This window comes from Mustela putorius, unplaced genomic scaffold, assembly GCF_011764305.1.
Source record: "Mustela putorius furo isolate JIRA1106 unplaced genomic scaffold, ASM1176430v1.1 tig00003898_pilon_pilon_pilon, whole genome shotgun sequence".
Taxonomy (NCBI): Eukaryota; Metazoa; Chordata; class Mammalia; order Carnivora; family Mustelidae; genus Mustela; species Mustela putorius.
Window position 1 is genome coordinate 10,515,325 of NW_025422047.1, and position 19,378 is coordinate 10,534,702.

At 47.3% G+C, this 19,378-nt stretch overlaps 1 protein-coding gene across 4 annotated transcripts in view; it reads right to left on the reverse strand.

Moving 5' to 3' along the window:
- FRMD5 (FERM domain containing 5) overlaps window positions 1-19,378 on the reverse strand; it is a 312,608-nt gene that overhangs the window by 5,124 nt on the left and 288,106 nt on the right. For 3 of the 4 annotated variants that reach the window (XM_013055502.2, XM_045067947.1, XM_004751276.3), the window contains exons 8-13: window positions 13,217-13,305; window positions 10,108-10,171; window positions 9,433-9,524; window positions 6,562-6,636; window positions 5,949-6,017; window positions 4,984-5,090 (exon numbers count right to left, since the gene is read on the reverse strand). In XM_013055502.2, the coding sequence (XP_012910956.1) occupies window positions 4,984-5,090; window positions 5,949-6,017; window positions 6,562-6,636; window positions 9,433-9,524; window positions 10,108-10,171; window positions 13,217-13,305 (496 nt within the window). The remainder of the gene's footprint in view (window positions 1-4,983; window positions 5,091-5,948; window positions 6,018-6,561; window positions 6,637-9,432; window positions 9,525-10,107; window positions 10,172-13,216; window positions 13,306-19,378) is intronic. The other variant, XM_045067946.1, reaches the window with a different exon arrangement.

Below are 19,378 nucleotides of genomic sequence, written 5' to 3' on the forward strand. Positions count from 1 at the left end.
TGGAATCTGCATTATAAATGGGTGGGGTGGACTGGCAACAGCAGCCCCCTGCTGTCCACCTATACTCCCTATCACCTCACCCTCAGTATATTTGCTTTAGCTCTCAGCTTGTTTTCAGGAGCTCCTCATGATCCTAGTTGTATTTTGTTTTCCCCTGTGCTAAAATCTTAAGTTTGTATAGTGTTTTAAACTTTTTAAAGTGCTTTCATCTTTCCACAAAGTCATGAAGGCAAGAGGTTACAGAGCTTGCCTAATGACATGTGGCTGGCTGGTAATGGCAAAGGCACAGATAGCCTGCAAGCCTCTGTTTCCTGATGCTAATGGATCATATTGTTAGCGTTTGGGCCAAGATGAATTGAGTCTATAGCCTACATTTGCCTTCAATTTAGGTCCCATTTGCCCAAGAAACTGTTCTGAAATAATGTGAATTAAGAGTGTGCCCTTTGGGCGCCTGGGTGGCTCAGTGGGTTAAGCCGCTGCCTTCAGCTCAGGTCATGATCTCAGGGTCCTGGGATCGAGTCCCGCATCGGGCTCTCTGCTCAGCAGGGAGCCTGCTTCCTCCTCTCTCTCTCTGCCTGCCTCTCTGCCTACTTGTGATCTCTCTCTGTCAAATAAATAAATAAAATTAAAAAAAAGAGTGTGCCCCTTGTTCCAGAGCTCTTGATGCTCCTTTGATCTTTTTTCTCCATTTTTTCTCCTTTATTCCTGCATTTGCATAAGCAGCATGAGGAATATATACCTGGTAGTATGTAATGAGTCCCTGAGAGAACACAAACCTTTATGCCCTGATCATACATGTATTGGTTCAGCTCCTTTCCCACCCACTCCTCCACTCCCCTTCCCCTGAAACCTCAGCACTCCCAGCAAAGCACTTCTCATACCCTTTCTAGAGGCTGTCCCCTCACAAAGACAACCCCTTCAGATCTTCCAAAGCATGAGGAGCTTAGCTGCCAGAAGGCACTTCAGTGCAAACTTAGCTTGGCCTCCAATTCAGCCCTAAGCTTGGTGGGGAAGGAGACCGAGGCAAAGCCTATTATATCAGAGAGAAACTACATTATAAGTTATATCAGAGAGAAACTGCATTATAATAAATACATTATCAGTAAATAAGATAATGGATACGTATGCATTTCTAGTAGATTGCTTGACAGATAAAATTACTCAGTGTTAGTTTTCTATACCCTCAACAGACCTCACTTGCAAAGTTATTATTGCTAGGTCAGGCTAGTCTTGTATAGAACTTTGGGTTCACCACCCCTTCATCAAACCTGTTATTCTGGGAAGACAGGGTGGGTACCATGGGTGGGAGCTGACAGAGGAGTCTTTTTTACCTTGGATGTGCTCCAGCTGATTGCCTTGCCCAGCGGTGGCTCCCTGTGGGCAGGGGGACACAGTGGTCAGGAGCCTACCCTGGAGCCGGGGCCCCATCCTCAGGATGCGCACACTCAGTGGCCGAAGGCAGTGATTAGTCAACCGGAGCTGAACTCGGACTTTGGTGTGAATCTTAATCAGACTCTTCCCCATGGTGGCCAGGAAGGCAGATACTTCTTCAGTGGAAACCAGCTGATCTCTTCATGGAAACCAGCCAGTCAGGGGAGATACAGAGGGAAAGGATGGAAGACTGACTGGGGCAAAGGATTTTTGCTGACCTCAAGCCACGGCAGCTCCTTCACAGTGTCTCATGTGCTGGAGAAGAGAATGTCAGCTCTGTGAGACCGAGCAGGCTGCGCTTCAGGGAAGGAACAGCTCTGAGAGGCCAGCGTTATCAGGGACTGGATTCAGTCAGAAGCACTTAGAGCCATAAAAAGTAATGCTTCCCTAGCATGTGATGTTTCCCAGAGGCCCGTATAAGGGCCCCAGACTTCTCAGAGCGTGCGGTACAGAGAGGGCAGAGAATAGTCTCACAGAATAGGAAGGATCACATAGTTGCAGAAAATGCAGGATGTGAGGCTATAAAGACATCGGGCGTTGGGTTGGGTGGCCTGAAGTGTGAGGTGGCAGCTGTGGGGCGGAAATGGGCGGTATGCTATTTGGCCCCAGCTGCTGAGCTGTGCCCCACAGAGCTTGATGAACAAAAGGAATCAACATACCTGAGCATCCTCTCTGGCTAAGCCTGTGCTAACAACACGTGGTCTCTTGGCATCCCTGAGAGCAGAGGGGAGGGCCAGCCAGTGTACAGTCATCTTTTTAACAGTCCCAGCTTGTGAGAATTACCTGATCTAATTCAAATTGTAGTCTTTTTTAGGTTAGTGGTTTCGTTTGTTGTTTTTTTTTTCCCCCATTTTTTAGAGATTTCCCCATTGTTTTTAGAGGTAACAACCAAAGCTTTCCCCCCTGAAAAAGGCAAATAGTTTCTGTGACATTAATTTATGTGCCATATGGACAATAGGAAAGAGTCTCTGATGGAGCATGAGCCAGTTTCAAAAGTCCATAACTTCCTGGGAGTTTTGGTGGTTAGTGCCCTTCTTCTGAGACCCCCATCATTTCCCTCTCAGCCCTTTCCTGTCTGGTTAGTTGTACGGTGGGGGTCAGCTGTGTTTGCTGGGTGCTTTAAAGGTGAAACCCCTCTTGAGAGATGGTATAGCTCAACTCTCTGGGAAATAATCCATTCTTTTTATCTTCCCAGGCTTGATAATCCCTGCACTGATAGAGCCACTTAAATGCTAAAAATCTACCCCCCCACGCCACCCCATTGCCACACCAGATGTCCATCTGCCTCTCCTCACAGTGTCATTCCTGCTGGGGCCGTTCTTAGGTGCTTCTACTTTTGTCCTCCTGAATCTGATGGGTCCTGGGCTGAGGGCTATGACTGGGGACGAAGGCTGTTCTTGTCTGCAGGCAGCCTCAGGCATGGGGGTGAGCCGCAGGTTGGCTTTTTGGGGTGACACATGGGCGCCTGCTGTGCTATCATCCACCAGGTGTGAAGTTCTGTGGGGGCTGAGATTATGAGGGTATGCCCTGCCCCTATAAGTCTCTTCCTTACTAGCTTCCTTGGTGGCCTCTCCCTGCTGGCCTTTCCCTGCTGCACCCTCCCCTGGCATTGTACAAGCAAAGAGAACTGTTTCAGATGCTAAAGAGCCTACTGCTGCTACAATAGGAGAAGACAGGTTCTGGGAGGATGCTGGAGTCACAGCCAGAGCTGGTTGGGAACTGAGGCAGCCTCGTAGCTTGTCTTGGAATAGACTCAAGGACTGGTTTCCTGAGTCTCAGTAGTTCTGCTAACCCTGCTTGGCAACTACTACAAATGAGTTGTATCCCCACATGGACAGCTTGTCTTCTCTTTTCTGGGAACATGGGTTTTACTGGACATTCTTCCATATGCTGGAGAACAAATGCGTGAGGCTCTTCCCTAGACCTGTATTAGTGCCAGCTTCCTCCAGAGGGTGGCCTTTTCTCTGGGAGGACAGCTGTCCTTAACATTTTACAAGAGCTTTGATGTGAACCTGGTGGCTTCCAACCTCAGGATGGATAGGAAGAAGGGCCACAGGGAGAGGAGAAAGTTATGTTTCCTCAAAAGAGAAGAAATTCATTCTGCTTTCCTGAGATGAACACCCTAAAAGAAGAGGGACAATGAGTGCTATGCTCAGTTCTCCTGCTCAGCCTAAGACTGGAAGGAAAACCAGGAGCCTGTGTCTGATGACAAACCTCAGTAACTTCATACTCTGTACAGCAGTTATACTTCATAGCTCAGAAGACACCCTCCCACACCCACACCCCACTCTACAGTAGGGGCCACAGGCTCAGAGAGGTTGAGCAATGTGCCCTAGAGAAAGTACATGGCAGAACTGTTATTTGAATCTCATCTTTGACTTCCTGACCAGGCCTCTTTGCACCGTACTTGCTGCCTGTCCAATAAATGCTTGAATCTCTTTAAAGTACTTCTACGTACATCACCTTCCTCACAATCCATGGAGTATACAAGGAAGATATCCCTATTTTACAAATAGAACAACCAAGATACTCAAATAATTAAGGCACTTGATTGTGGTTGCCCGGGCAGGGTTCTCAACCCCTAGACTGTAGTTATATACCAGACAGATAATACAAAGTCAGTGACACACAAAATCCAAAACACAAAGCCATGATGCTCACAGGGGAGCAGCAGAGTGATATCCTTCCTAACCTAAGCAGTTCTTTGTTTTCATTAATCAACATTCCCACAGAAAGGGCAAAGAGTCTTCCCTCCCCACCTTTCAGGACAGGTTTAAAGTAAACCTGCTGCTCTTTGCTGCTGCTTGAGATCTTCTGAGGTCCTACAAAAACATCTTTGGGAATGACAGCATTCAATTTTATACCTGTATCTAGCCTGTGGGGCATCTGAGTCAGTGACAAGGAGGGGAATATTCCAGGAGTTTCCTAATGATTAATGACCTCAGGAGTGGAGAGGTGCCAGGCCCAGCTGCTGTAGCATCTGGTTAGTGAAGATTCACAGACTTCATCTCTTCCCTCTCAGGACCCACTTCCTCCAGAGGGACGGTAAGAGAGAGAGAGGTGGGGCATGTGAGATTTCCTGAGATCATGTTAAAGAATTCAGATAGCAAGAGGACAGATTTCCCCCACTCCTACCCCCTTACCCCACAATAGAAGGTGGTAGCAGCTATTGCAGTGCTTTAGAACTAGGAGTTTTCATTTCTTACTTAACTGCCTCAGCCGCCCTGATCCTTTAAACTGTGGAGACTAGTCTAATCTGTAACACAAGTGGAAAGTCTCTTGATGGAAAGCAGTTTCAGAACTGCAGGGAACCTTGTTAGATGCAATAATAGCCTCCCAAAGGTCTGCCCAACACTCTCAGGTTTAAACCCCCTCTCAGACTACACCTCATCAGGGCTGGGTGGGATTACCCAGCCACTGCCTGAAACCTCTCTCCCATTGGAGAAATGTGCTCTGGTCTCTAGTGTAACTTCTTTTCAAAGTCTCTGAGAGGAAGTGGTCCAGGACAAAATGTAGAGGAACCCCACTGTCATCTGCAGAGCTTATGCTTACCTTCCATGATGGAGATGTGAACAGCTCTTCTGCGGGTCCTGGGGACACTGCTCAGCCTTGGGCCATGGGTTATGGAGGGACAGCTGCGGCTGGGAACCATCCCTGCTCTGAGGTTAAAGAAAAAGAGAACTTTGTTAATTCAGTGCACAGACAGATGTGGTCAGGACACAGAGTTGAGAAGTAGCTGCTAGAGTTGTCTGGCTGTGTTAAGTTTTATTTATTTGTTTAAAAAAGGTCTTTAATACCTGCTTTTTGCCTTTAGTTCCCAGATCCCAATCGGAGACACTGCTTTAGATTTGTCTGTCACCTCACATGCCAGACCCACCTGCTTTAGTGCAGGAGTGGTACCACTGGTCTCTGGGCAGGTTGGTCAGGGAGTAGAGCCCCAACATAAGCAGTACTACAGAAAATGTGCCTGGAAACATATGGCAGCCTCTCTGACTTCTGACAGAGACTGCTGGTGGCAAGGATGTGCCATGTGAAGGTGGTAGTAATGCTCCCATTCCCAGAGATCAGGTTGCTTGGTGAACCCTAGCTATCTTGGCCAGTCATATTCTTTTTGCATGTTACTAGGTTTAGGAGATATACATGATGTACAGTTACACATAATGCAAGGATCTCAAAACTATTTTCGACCTAGTGTGATAGGGCTATGGGGCTATCCCTGGCTTTCAGTAATGGACTGATTCCAGAACTAAGGAAATCTTGCATTTTGGACATGTCCTCCATGGTCTGTGACCACCTTCAGGATTTGGGAGGACAGTAGAGAAGTACCCAGGACGTGGTACTGGGTACTATGCCATCCCTCAGGTTCCCTCAAGGACCAGAGATACCGGGGTCAGACTGTTCCCCATGCCTTTAGCTGAGATAGATCTCTTCACCTCCCTGCCGTGTTATCCTTCCCTTTTTGGAGCTTCTGGGATCTGAGCTGGAACTGGTTTTGGGGGAAGTCTGTTGCAGCCTACCTGTGTATTTCTGGTGGCTCCCGTTTGATCTTTGCACTTGACTCCATTACTTCCTTTGCAACTCGGCCACTATAAATAGTATAATAAAACAAGCAGCAAGGGATGAGATGGTATTCTCGCACTATGCTCTTGTCTAAGGCGTCAGATACTTTTGATGAAGTGGGAGATGCCTTCTGGCCTAGCCCTTCCCAATGTTTAGGTCACTGAGAAAGGCTTGCTTGCTGGGTAAGTTCTAAGATGTCCTGACAGCTTATCTTAGAGAGCTCTCTATCTTGAGTCTTTGGGATTTCCCATTGTCCAGCATGTTCCAGAAATATTGCCAAAAAAAAGAGAAAGAAATCTTTAGACAGACATGAAAAGCATCACTGCCACAGTTCTTATTTCACTGCTGTTCTGAGGGCAGAAGAAGATACATACTTAAACCCTCCAGACAAACTGTGGCAGGGAAGGAAAGAAATAGAAGGACAGGAGACAGGAGAACTGGATGGAAACCTTGGGGTTTTCTGAAGGTTCCCAGTTTCTTTGTTTTCGAGGATAAGGACCACTGAGCCACTGTTCTCCAGAGAAGGGTCTGAAAATAGGTCCATAACAATTACTTACTGTCACTATTTACCTGTATCGGAACCGGCTCCCTTTAAAGAATAAATTGCTGCTGGACACTGTGCGGACTTGGCTTGACTTCTCCAGCCTGCAGCAAGGCAAAGTCCAGTGTGACAGATGGCCTGCAACTGCCTCACAGGCTAAGGCAGTGCATTCCCAGCTCCTTCCAGAGGCTACTTAAGGAAACTCTTAAGGAAAAGGCCCTTCACAGCCCGGCTTGTCTCTGACTCTCCTTCATGACCTGAGAGCTTCCCAAGAGTGCTTTATGGTGTTTACCAGGGGACTGAGATTAAATGTTAGGGATGGTGGTCTGGGGGAATAATAGAATGCCACTCATCGAACTTTGGGCCACTTGTTAGCAGTGTAACCTGGAGCAGATTTCTTTTTTTCTTGACTTTGGTGGTCTCATCTATAAAACGATGGACCTAGCTAGGACTATTTGACCTCAGGAGTCCCTTCCAGTCCTTGTATTTGATGATACATGTTCATTTCTGGGTAATTGTGAGTTGAGAAGAGAGTATGGGCTGCCCTTCCTATTTCATCCCCCTCCTGGAGAGTCATAAAGTACGTTCTATTAAAGACTCTGAGAAGTCTTGAGATGAACAAACTATGCTAACTTTAATATAGGTTCCATCAGTTATATGGACTTGTAAGTTATTTGGACAGTAAGCCTATTAACATCACTTTCAAGGCTGTTGTACGCAGTTAATGTGGAGGATCTGGAAGGCTGTGGGCACTGTCACATACCTTCTTAGGTGACTTCTCTGATCCCAGATGGCCCTCTCACACTTAGAAAAGGAAGCTGGACAGAACCGCCTAGAGTGAAGCCCGCCAAGACCTGATCAGCTTATAAGCCCTGAGGTGCCTGGAGTGCTGATCTGCACGGGAACCAATCTGGGTCTGAAACCTCTGCCGTGAGCAGGCCGTCAGTATTTAGGGAGCTGTCCCCAAAATCCATGAATAGCAGTTCCTGGGAGATACCATCCCCACCCGTCTCAGGGTTCTGTGAGGCATTAAGTCTCCGTGTCTTGCCCAAGCATGTCCTTGAATTTGACCCGACTGCCTTCAAAGTGTGAGGCCAACGGCAGGGCCAGGAATCTGCACGTGAAAGGTGCTCAGGGTGATGCCAGAGTGGCTGCTGCTAAGACTTGGCACAGCTGTGGAGCTGACCCAGGCCAGAGGCTTTTAACACTTACTAAAGAACGTTAAGTAATCAGTGGAAAGATGAAAAACAGCCTGTTTCCAGTGAGGGTATTGGCAGGACTAGTTGGGTGGGGGGATTTATTAATGGAAAGACTCAGAAACTGAGTTTGGTCACAGGTACAGAAGCACAGTTCTGTTCCCATGACACAAATAGAAAAAGGTCTTCAGAAATAGTGCAGACATCTTTTCTTGGCTTTACTTGGACAGCTAGGGACTGAACAGGAGGGAAATTTGACCATGTAAAAGTCTTTTCTGAGTGTCTTCTTCATGAGATGAAAGAAGCCCACTCAGGTTATAACTCAGGCTGCCTGTTCAGCTCATCCCTGATCCTGGTATCAAGTGTACAGAGATTATCAAGCAATTCAGAAAGCCTGTCCAAGAAACAGCTTTGGGAGGCACCTGGGTGGCTCAGTGGGTTAAGCCTCTGCCTTCAGCTCGGTCATGATCTCAGGGTCCTGCGATCGAGCCCTACATTTGGCTCTCTGCTCAGCAGGGAGCCTGCTTCCCCCTCTCTCTTTCTGCCTGCTGTGCCTACTTGTGATCTCTCTCTCTCTCTTTTTCTCTCTCTCCAAATAAATAAAAAAAGAAAGAAAGAAACAGCTCTGGGACTGTGGCCCTAGAAGGGAAAAGGCCAGTTCTGCCAGCCAGCATCCCATAGCAGCCAGCATGCAGCAGAGTCTTTTCACTGGGAAGGAGAATGGTATCCTTTCCAGCTCAGAGTAGTTCTGCTCTCTTCAGGATCCTTGAGGTTACTGGAGGGAGAACTATGGCCTGTCAAAGGCAGAATATACCGCAGACTTTGTCTTAATGTTGTCCTGATTAAGATTCAGCTTATTAAAGTATAAATCATTACATTTTCTATTTTTAAAACCAGACCAAGGGTTTTAGTAAAACATACTTTATCTGACATCACCCCAGTTTCTTGATGGGCTGTTTCTTTGTTCCCTAATGCATTTATAACCACTTTCTTAATCAAAACAGCACAGAAGCCTCATATACTTTACAAATCCTGTGGTAATCAGAATTCTTGCCTTTGGCCCAAAGCTGGCTTTTCAGTAACAGCCCAAAGCTGGCTTTTCAGTAACAGACAAGTCCAGTCCTTGCTCCCCTTCCTGCTACCCCGCTCAGGTTCCTGGGCACTTGGTCTATAACTGGCAGTACCTCTGGCAGTGACGCACCAGAAGGCCTGGCATCAGCCCCAGCTCAGCACCAGGCCATCCACTGGGGAGCAAGCCCCAGGGTCTTTCCAAGGCTTAGAGACATTTCTGGCCGGCCCTGCACCTGCTTCTTCCTGGAGCTGTCATATTCTGGGCCTCCTATGGCTCTGAATGGCTCCACACGGCTAGTATGATTCAAATCAGGTACCCAGGGGCTTTTTTAGGCCCAAGGCTTGCCTGAAAAGACCTCCAAGTGCTTTGCACTGGGAGCTGTCCCAGGGACATCACAAGGTAGACCCCTTGGACATCTCTGCTGGAAACACATTCCTAGACCTCAACTCTGTCCCTCCAAGGAGTACAGACATCCAGAAAGGGGTCTGCATTTTATAAGGAAGCCCAGCCAAGTCCTCTTATGTCTCCTTTCTCAGTGTTTCTCAAACTTTCCTGCCCATCGTTAATCTGAAAAGTAGCTTTTATGACTCTCACTCTGATAAAGATAGTCCTCATCACATGTGTTCACTCACTTGTAGAAGGCTTGGTTCTCGATTCCACATTTCCAGAGGTGCTTGCAGGCTTCTGGAGTTGGAGCAAAATATGTGAGAATAATTTTCTTTTCCTACAAAAAATCCCACATAGAAACAGCTGAGTGTGGATGGAGAAGTGAAGGGTAAAATAGGCCAGGACATTGACCCCTGGACTGTCTAAGCCTACCCAGGACTGCAGGAAGAGATTTCAGATTGGGAAGGGGCTGCCTGGCAGCTGGCAGGTTGGAAGAGAAGGCCTTCAGGACCCAGTGGGGCAGAGCTCAGTTCAGTGAGTAAGTGCACCCCTGGCAGGTCCAGTACAGTAAGCATCAGCTGGCACAAACTGAAGCAAGACAGCTCTCCCCAGGGAAAGTGCTACTTTCATCTGGAGTTTTTCTACTTCTTTTTGAAAGTTTATTATCTTCTTGGAATTTTCACAGAAAAGCAAAAGAATCTTGCATTGTCTGCATTTCCTGGAGGTATGGAACCTCTGGGCATCACCAGCATCCCTGAGGAATGCCCTGGGCTCCAGGGCCTAGCCATTTCTTCATCCCTTACCATCAGGTCTTGGCCTACCATTTGGGTGGCTTAGATACACCATTTTGGTTCAGTCCTGGCTTTCACAAACCATTCAATGCCCCAGCCCTCCCTTAAGAGAAAGAAGCCAGCACTCACCTCTTTCTGACTTACGTATAGATAGAAAGTCTTTCCTTCAAATTTCAGCTTGGTCACCTCATTCCTACAAGCACAAAGAGAGCACCTGTCACGTTGTTGTGGCTGCTTGTTCACAGCTAAGTCTTGTAGATGCACAGCCCACCCTGACTGGAAGGGGCTCCAGGCACAGACACAGTTTTAGCCAAAATTAGAACTGAAACAAGACAGCAGCGCAGGGGCCTTAGAGAACAGTTGCTGAAACAGTTCAATCCACAGTTTTCTGGTCAATCACATTATAATAATAGGGTGATAGGAGGATTTCGGGCTCATCAACAGTGGCTGTAAAAGGGAAACGTTTGCATGGGAAGTGAGTCTAGCTTGAGTGGTCCTGGGCCATTTCAGGATTTGGTTCATAAAAACAGGTGCATTATCTGGATGGGACTGTCAAATGTAAGATGCCACAGGTAGCTGATGAGGCCAAAGTTCAAGATACAGCGAATAATGAAAAACAATGCAACCAGGTTCTGAGGGAGTTGAGTCTTTCAGGTGACTGTGCCACTGGATGGAAAATGCACTTTAATGCAAACAAATGTCAAACGATCTCAGGGAGGGGGCGGGGCAACATACCAAAGAGAGAGAACAGATTACATGAACAGTCATGCAGCGTACTGACCAGGAAAGGGGCTTAGGGGTTTTTGTAGAAAAATCCTTGAAGCCACCAGCCCAGTGAATGGCTGCAGTAAAAGAGGCAAACAGGATACTGGGGTACGTCACCCGCGGGACAGACACAAATCAGAAGAAGTGACATGGTTACTGTACATGGCACAGCATAGACCTCACCTTCACATACTGCTCTCAGCCTTGGTTACATTTACAAAATGGAAAAATGACCAGGGTCTTAGATGGATGTCCCTGAGAGCCAGAGAACTAGGCCTCAGCATCGGTCGACCACTCCTTACTTCTCTTCCATTTGCCTGACACAGCTGCCCTTTGGATCCTGAAGGCCCTTCCATCTCACCAGGGGTGGAGCCCTTATTTTGGTACCCAGCTGGGGTCCCCAAGGAGGTCAGACCATGCCTATCTGCCTCTACTTGACTTTCTTCCTCTTGATAATCTCTAGGGATATTTTCTCAATATCCTAGGAAGTAGCAGAAAGGTAGTGAGAACCATGTACCTAATTTACTACTGGCCAAAATTCAGGAGACAGAGGAAAGACCCTTGTTTCCTAGAAATCATGGCTGGGTCAGGATGAGAGCTCATAATTTCTGACTTCCAGTTCTGAGCTAATCCAAGGATGCTGTATTCCTTATTTGAGTCCCTCCCAGTCAGTCAGTCTCTCTCATACACATTCAGAATACAGTAAATATTAGTTAATATGTAAACAAATACGCCGATCTTCCAGGCTTCAACAAGCAAGATAGGAAGGAAAGTAAGGAGCATTCTTTTGGAAGTGAGGTTAGGTTTACATCTATTTTTTTTTAAAGTTGAGACAGTGAAAAAGAGACTTACTGAAGAAGTGGAATGTGAGAGAAGACAGAGAATGAAAAGTGTTGGGGACCATCAGGTGAGCATCAGGATTTCTGGATGGGGAAGAATACTTTGTACGCAGGGCCCTGTAACAGGTGTGTTCTACTTTTTTCTAGCTACACATGCTTCTACCAGGGACGTCACAGCTACCCTGGTTGGAGTATAGGACAGGATCTGGGTCCTCTAAGCAGTAGCAGACCATCCAGTTATATCCAGGAAGCCAGTCCTCCTCACTGGAAGAGCAGTGGCCTGACCCTACTCATTATCTTTTTCTGAAAAGTATTTTGTTGGAAAAGAGACCCCAAACCCTCACCATTATCATTCAGAGAGCACAGTGAGTGGGCCAACTTCAGAAGGCCTAGCAAAGTGCTGTTTTGGGGCATGCCCTGGTTACTCAGTGTGGCAATCTGCCTTGTGAAGTGGCCGTTTTCCTGTGGGACGGGTCCTGGCTGGTCGTGTCGGCGGGGGCAGGAGGGGCAGTCTCATTAGCACCCTGGTTGATGCTCCTATTGCCAGTCTGCACAAGAGCAGCAGCATTGGGAAGGCGGTGTTTATCCACAAGCTCAGTCAGGGAACTGAAGACACAAGAAGAGAGATGCCCTGCAGCACCCCTGGCAGAAAGCTCGCCAGGAAACAGCTTTGTCCTCAGATTCCCCATCAGCTCTTCTGGAGAAGGCAAAGGAACCAAGACAGGAGCAAGCTTTCCCAGCTGAGCTCTGATGGGAAAGGTAAGCCATTTGTCCAAGCCCAGGGGAGGAGTAGACCAGCTTAGACTTGGCATTCTAAGGCCAAAAAGGTACAGAAATCACAGGGCCTTTAGTAGAATATACAGTGTTCTGATGAGGCTGAAAGATGTTTGCAGGCCAGAAAAAGGAGCTCCAGGAGAGCCGAAAGTCCACCAGTAAGGCAGTCTGTGCTGCATCAGCTCCCAGAACCATCTAGAACAGACCCCAAACTGACATGGTAGAGACGAAGCAGTTCAGATTAGCTTCAGCTGAGGGAATGGCTCTTACGTGCTAGAAATGGGAGTGGGAGGAGGGGGGGAAATAGGGGATGTGACTCCTGGGGCCTGAAGACACCTGAGCCCTAAGAAAGGATAGGAGAGAGACTGAACAGCATCTGTGTGTGTGCAGACAGTGCCCACAGTGGGGGTCAACCTGAGGAGGGGGTTTTGCCAAAGCTGCAGCATAACTTCTATCTGCCCCAAGGGTGAGCCCCTCTTTCCTTAGGTCAGTGGGTAAGGGAATAAGCAGTTGTGTTCATGCTGTAGTCCTCAGTGAGGTATAGTCCCAAGGACAACAGTTCTCATAGGATCCCTGCTTCTTTAACATTGGCTCCAGCCCCGGGTCTCTCACCTTGCCCAGAAATCAACTCTCTACATTCTTTCTCTCTCTGGAGAAGCTGTTGGCTCTCAGGAACACCCCTTTGGAAGAACAGTATTCCTAGTTAGAGACCACTGCCTTGATTAGTTATCATTATGGATGCAAGGCTTTGAGGGCGCTCAGAACCATAACTGCCCAGTCACAGACAAAGGACATAGGAACCATAGCCCTCCCCAGCTGGTGATGTATAAAAAGCCTGTTTTGGAAATGAAGACACTCACCATTTAATGAAGTGGACCCTCTTGTTTCCTTGCAGAACAACAAACCCAAAAGGAGTGAAGGCCAGAAATGCAGCATTTCCTGACACATCCTGCAACACAGAAGGATCTCTCATCAGGGTGATGCAGGCATAGAGGTGAAAGGGTGAGAAATGCAGCTGTACATTGGTGACACAGGGTTAATATGTGGCAGTAGGTCACAGGGCGAAGAGCATTTGGAGGTAACAGGCAAGCTATTTACCTTCCCCAAGCCCCAGGGCCCTTAGCTATAAGTTGTAACCAATCTTAGAAGGCTATTGAGAACATCCAGAGAAAATGGCACACCCTCCCACATTGCTGGTGGGTCACTTCAGGAAGCAGTTTGGAAGTTCTTCAAGTTGTTAAATATAGTTATTACATGACCCAGCATTGCATTTCTAGGTACCCAAGAAAATGGAAAACACATGTTCATATAGAAATTTGTACATGAATGTTCATAGCAGGATTATTTGTAACAGCCAAAAAGTGGGAATAATCCAAATGTGCATCAGCTGACAAATAAATACAGTGCGGTACATCCGTACAGTGGGCTGTTACTCAGCAGTAAAAAGGCATGAGCAGTGACACATGCTATCACATGGATGAACCTCAAAACCATTATGCTAAGTGAAAGAAGCCAGTTACAGAAGATCACATGTTATACGATTCCATGTATATGAAATGTCCAGAATAGGTAAATCCATAGAGACCAAAGATTACTGGTTGTCAGGGCTGTGGGAAAGGGGAGATGGGGAGTGACAGCTAATAGATGCAGAACTCTGTTACTAAGACTACTGAATTTCACACTTTAAAAGGATGAATTTTATGATATGTGAATTATACCTCAAAAAAGCTATTAGCAGAGAGAAAGAGAATGAATGACAGTTATTAATATGATGGCCCTACACACCGTAGCTGCGGGAAATGTAAGAAGCAACCAGCTAAGTGGAATAGCCACCGTCAGTCTTACTGTGCCTGAACCATCAAAGAGGCTTGCTGGCCACTGGTCACTATTCATTTGTCAATACCAGCCTTGAGGTTCTGAGAAAACCCAGGAGGGGGTACAGCTGAAGCTGTAGGTCATGGCTCCCTCACGTGGGAAAATGACCTCCCTGAGAGCCAGGCTGGGGTAGGGCACAGAAAGTAGGTTGACCGATTGTGCTCTCACAGGGGCCTCAGATGAAAGACTGTTCTCTTAGGGTGTGTGTGCAAGTGGCCAGAAAATTATCCCAGGATGCTGGTCAAATGTACATGTAGCCCATTGTCTGAGCCGTAGCTTACATGGTGCTGTGGGGTCAGAGTCAGGCATCTGGTGTGAGGCATTCAAGTGGGGGCTCTGGCTGTCAGGCTCTTCTAGTCTCTTCCACTTGCAGGGTTTGCCTCCCTGGCACACATCTTCAGCCTGATTAGGTCTAAGAATAAGAACAGTGGGGCCACTGCTGGGCCTTGTGAGCCTTGCCTCAAGGAAAATATGCAGTTTTGTCTTAAAACTATCTCTTAGAGTCAGGGTTACAGGTGTGAGCCTCTGGGCCTAGTGAATGAACTATATGTTTTGCAAACAATTCCAATGAATCTGTTGCTTTTATTGTCCTTTCCTTAGGGTCTTTCGTGATTCTGAAGAATTCACACTTGGCCACAAGCATTGTGTCCTTCAACCCAGGGGCAGTAGCAAAAAGCTGTTTAAAAATAACCTAAATGGAGATACTGTGAAGCCATGGGGCTGATTGTCCTCCTGCCTGTCATCAGTGCTTAGTGATGGTTATTAATACCTGAGTGCCAGCGCTGCCCAAAGGCATGGTCCCTGGCAGTGGCATCAGTGCTAACCTAGCAGCCTGGCCTCTGGGAGTGGGGAGAATGCCTGGCAGACGTGGGTGAGGGAGGGCAGCCTGCTTTGGATGGAGGGTGGGCACTGGGAGGCCCTCTGCTCACAGTGCAGGCAGGACCCAAGGAAGTCCAGAAACTGCACGTTCAGAAAGTGACTTGAGGGTGGAAACTTTACCTTACCTGTACTCACAGAACAGGCCTGCAGGAAATGTTTATCTGATGAATGTGTAAGACAATGAGGTGGTCCAGAGGAGACAGGGGGAGTAGGAATGAACAAAAACAAGAGGGGAAGGCATCTTACAGTGTTCTGAGAGGAAGGCCTAGAAAGAATAGGTAGAGGGATGGAAAGGAAGGGTCAGTCAGCGGAAGACTGTGGGTGGCTAGAACTTATGGGTAAAGAGTAGGGAAGGGGAGCAGTGGCGTGGGCAGGGAGGCAGGGAAGGCCTTCTGTCTGCTCCTTGCACCACTGACCTCTATGGGGAACAGCAGGACAAAAGAGTGCCTGCACTGTGACCACAGTGTCATGGGCCCCATGTGGACCACTCAGGCCCACGTTCTGACTCTACCACTCACTGTCCGTGTGACCTCAGCTAGGTCCCATGCTTTCTCTGTGTTTCAGACTCCTTGTTGCAAAATTAGGGTTGATGATACTATGTACCTCTCAGGTTGTGCTTAGCAGACTCCTGGGACATGCTAGTGGTTGTGTTAATATGAGTCTATTGAGCTTAATACCAAATACTTTTTTTTTTTAAAAAAAAGCTGGTGTTTGGGGCACCTGGGTGGCTCAGTTGTTAAGCGTCTGCCTTCGGCTTAGGTCATGATCCCAGGGTCCTGGGATTGAGCCCCACATGGGGTTCCCTGCTTCTCCCTCCCCCACTCCCTCTGCTTGTGTTCCTTCTCTCGCTGTGTCTCTGTCAAATAAATAAAATCTAAAATAAAATAAAAACTGTAGTGTTTACTGTTTTTCCTGATGTTGACAGATTTAAATATTGCTAGTTAGGAAATGAGGGATAGGAAGTTGGGGTAGAAAGGGAGAAGTCAGTCATTGTTAGGGTCCCATGGAGAAAGGGGATTTGGGCTCAAAGTGAAGTGGGCAAAAGGGGAAGGAGACAGAGGCTGTGACAGAGGTCTGTGAGAGTCGTTCCAGTGACAGGTGCCTCTGGCCACAGCACAGAGAAGAGCAGGTCCTCCCACAAGCTGGGCAGCACTGACTGGGCTATCTGTCGGCACTGTCATCTGCACTGTCCAGACACCTCAGGGCTGGCCTCTGGGTGAAGGCAGGTGTTGGAGTTAAGGGGGAACAGCCTCTCTGGACCAGACTAGACTGGCTGATTTGGAACAGGACGCAAACTGGGAATAAACCCCAATTAGATACCACATCATTCAAGTAAGTAATAGTAGCACCTTGAGCAATCCCAGTCCAGTCTGTCACACAAAGAGATACTTTCTCCAAACTGTTTCCAATGCAACAGTTGTGGATGAAGGCGCCTGCAAAGCCAGGCACCTGGGAGTCCACAGGGGCAAGGGCAGCTGGAATGTTTGCCCCTTGTCTCTTGCACGTGAGGAGCAGGACTTGTAATGATAGTGAGAAGCCTCACATCAGCACCAGCACAAAACCTAACAGGCAGCCATGCTGACACCTTCTCCAGAACCTTCCTGGTTTCTTCCATCTAACATGTGAGCCTGCCCTTGGGATTTGTGTGCAAAAGGACAAGTTATATGACAAAAAGAGAAAGAAATGAGGATGAGGAGAGAAGTGATACAGAAAGTAGTAACCTGTTCCTCAGATCTTCCATTCTATTAAGCCAAAGGTGGTCTTTCCTTTCCATCCCCTTCCTATCCTGATGAGATCAGTACCCACAAGACTGAGCATTAATGGATCTGAGAGGTGGAATAAAAACTCAAGTCTTAGGGGCCACACAGCATATATTACTAACCCCACTCTCACATCAGATAATGGTCTAAAATATTTAGTTCACTTCTATAGTTGTGAGGTACAAGATCTGTTTTCAATTCTTCATCCTTGTGGAAAGAACTCATTTTTGGTTTAGGATGGTAACCCCGCTTCTTATTTGCTCTGTGACTTAACTTCTCTGAACCTCAGTTTCTTCATTGTCAAATGAGGACCATAAGATATACTTAAAGAAATACTACTTCTATGTGATTTTAGGGTGATGGCCTAAATGATTTATTGCCAGTCGTGGTTTTCCTTGGATGGGGGCTGGATTTGCACAGAGTACTTCATATGTTCATGTGGAAACCACCATCAAACTCGACTGCGTCAGTTTGACATCATCAAAGGTCCACCTTAAGATGACCACTCTGCCCAGAAAAAGATTTTTGGAAATCACCGTACTGACTGGTTCTGAAAAGCACGGACATCTGGCCATCATTGCCCAGTCCCCACAGGTTCTACCTCTGGATACAGTGAAGTACTCTGTCTGCTTCCACCCCAGAGGACATCCTGGGTATGCCAGAGTCAGAACCCGGGTATTCTTTTAAGATAACCACTCCCCTCTCTGGAGCACGACTTCAACTGATTCGGTATGGGTGAATGAAACCTCTGTTTTCAAAAACCTTAGGGAAGGGGTGCTTGGGCAGCTCAGTTGGTTAAGCATCCGACTCTTGATTTCAGCTTAGGTCATGACCTCAGGGTCATAGAGATTGGGCCCTGTTCCAGGCCTAGTGCCCGGTGGGGAGTCTGCTTGGGATTCTCTCTCCCTCCGCCTCTGGCCCTCCCTCTGCTCACATGCATGCTCTCTCTCCCTATCTAAAATAAATAAATAAATCTTAAAAAAAAAAAAAAAAAGACCTTAGGGAAGATTACACATGCTCTTCCACATGTTTATGCCCATCCCTGAAAGCTCATCGCTAGGAACTTTTAGATTAAGTCAATCATGAAAATCACCCAGTTTCAATATACTTAAATATGGTCACAAGAAAGTAGAGTGGAAGTTAGGAGGCAACCCTGTAAGAGCCTTGGCGTCACCCCATTAAAGATCAGAAATTGAAATTTTGGCACATACTTACCATCTAAGTGGCTTTAGTCAAGTTCTTCATCTCAGCAGTAAACCTACCACCCTCCCCACAGTGCAGCCTGGAGCGGCCTGCCTGGGGATGAGGGCGAGTCATCACTGATCCTTCTTTTTTTTTAATTGCTGATTATGTTTCTCTGAGGTCAGGGGCAACTTGTCAAGATGGGGAAGGGGGTTTATTTAGAAAGGAGCATAGGTGGCTGATTATGAAAGTTCAGAGGAATGACAATTCCTCTGAATGACAATTCAGAAGATCTAACCTAGATCTTCTGAAATCAGTTTTCTCCTGTATAGAACAGACATAAAGCCACTTAGTGAACTTACATTAAATTTTTCTGATGATTTCAGTGGTGCTATCAGTTCTCTCTATCAGAATTCATAGTGAGTCATCCTTTGTTCCTAAATAAATGCCATCTCCCCAGAAGAAAGACTAGAAATGGTAACTGAAAACGTACAGCATTGAGACCCAGGCAAGACTGGGTTTGAGTTCCTTATCAGTAACTCTGGACATGTTAGTTGGTCCCTCAGAGGCTTAGTGTTTTTTAGATTTTACTTATTTGAGAGAGAGCTTGAGAGAGAGATCACAAGCAGGGGAGTAGGTAGAGGGAGAAGCAGACTCCTTGCTAAGCTGGTGAAGAAACCTGGGATCATGACCTGATTCAAAGGCAGACGCTTAACCGCCTGAGCCACCTGTGCACCCAGGCTCCGTGTTCTTATCTCAAAATAAGGACAGGAACATGTTCTTGGCAGTGTTCTAAAGATTAAATGAGATAGTATATGTAAGTGCCTGGCATGTGCAAGCTCTCAATAAATGGCACTTTCATGACTCATCATAGGGCTGGGTACAGGATGGGTACCTGTGATGGGTCTGACCACTCCATCAACCTCAGCAGGGCAAGAGGCCACAGTCTGGGCCTCCGGGAGATGCAGGACCAACAACCAGTCCCAGGGCCCCCTAGAAGGAACAAGATGGTAGCTCCTGAGGTTGGAGAGGTGTCAGAGTTGGGAAGTAGATGCAGCACTGGGCTGCCAGTGGTTCGCTTCCAGCAGCTGTAGTCTTTGGAGATGGGGGCTGAAGGGTGATGCCAAGAGCTCAGGAGAGCTTGTGCAAGTTCAGAGCCTGGGTGTTCTTATAACACAGCCAGCTGCTGGAGCCCTCTGGCTGTCCCACCCAGAGCTGGTAGGATCTCTTCCTCGTCCCAGGGCCAGACAAGGACACTCTGGGCAGAGAGAAACCATCAGTGTGGACAAGAAGAACAGCAGCTTCTTAATCAGTCCAGGAGAACAG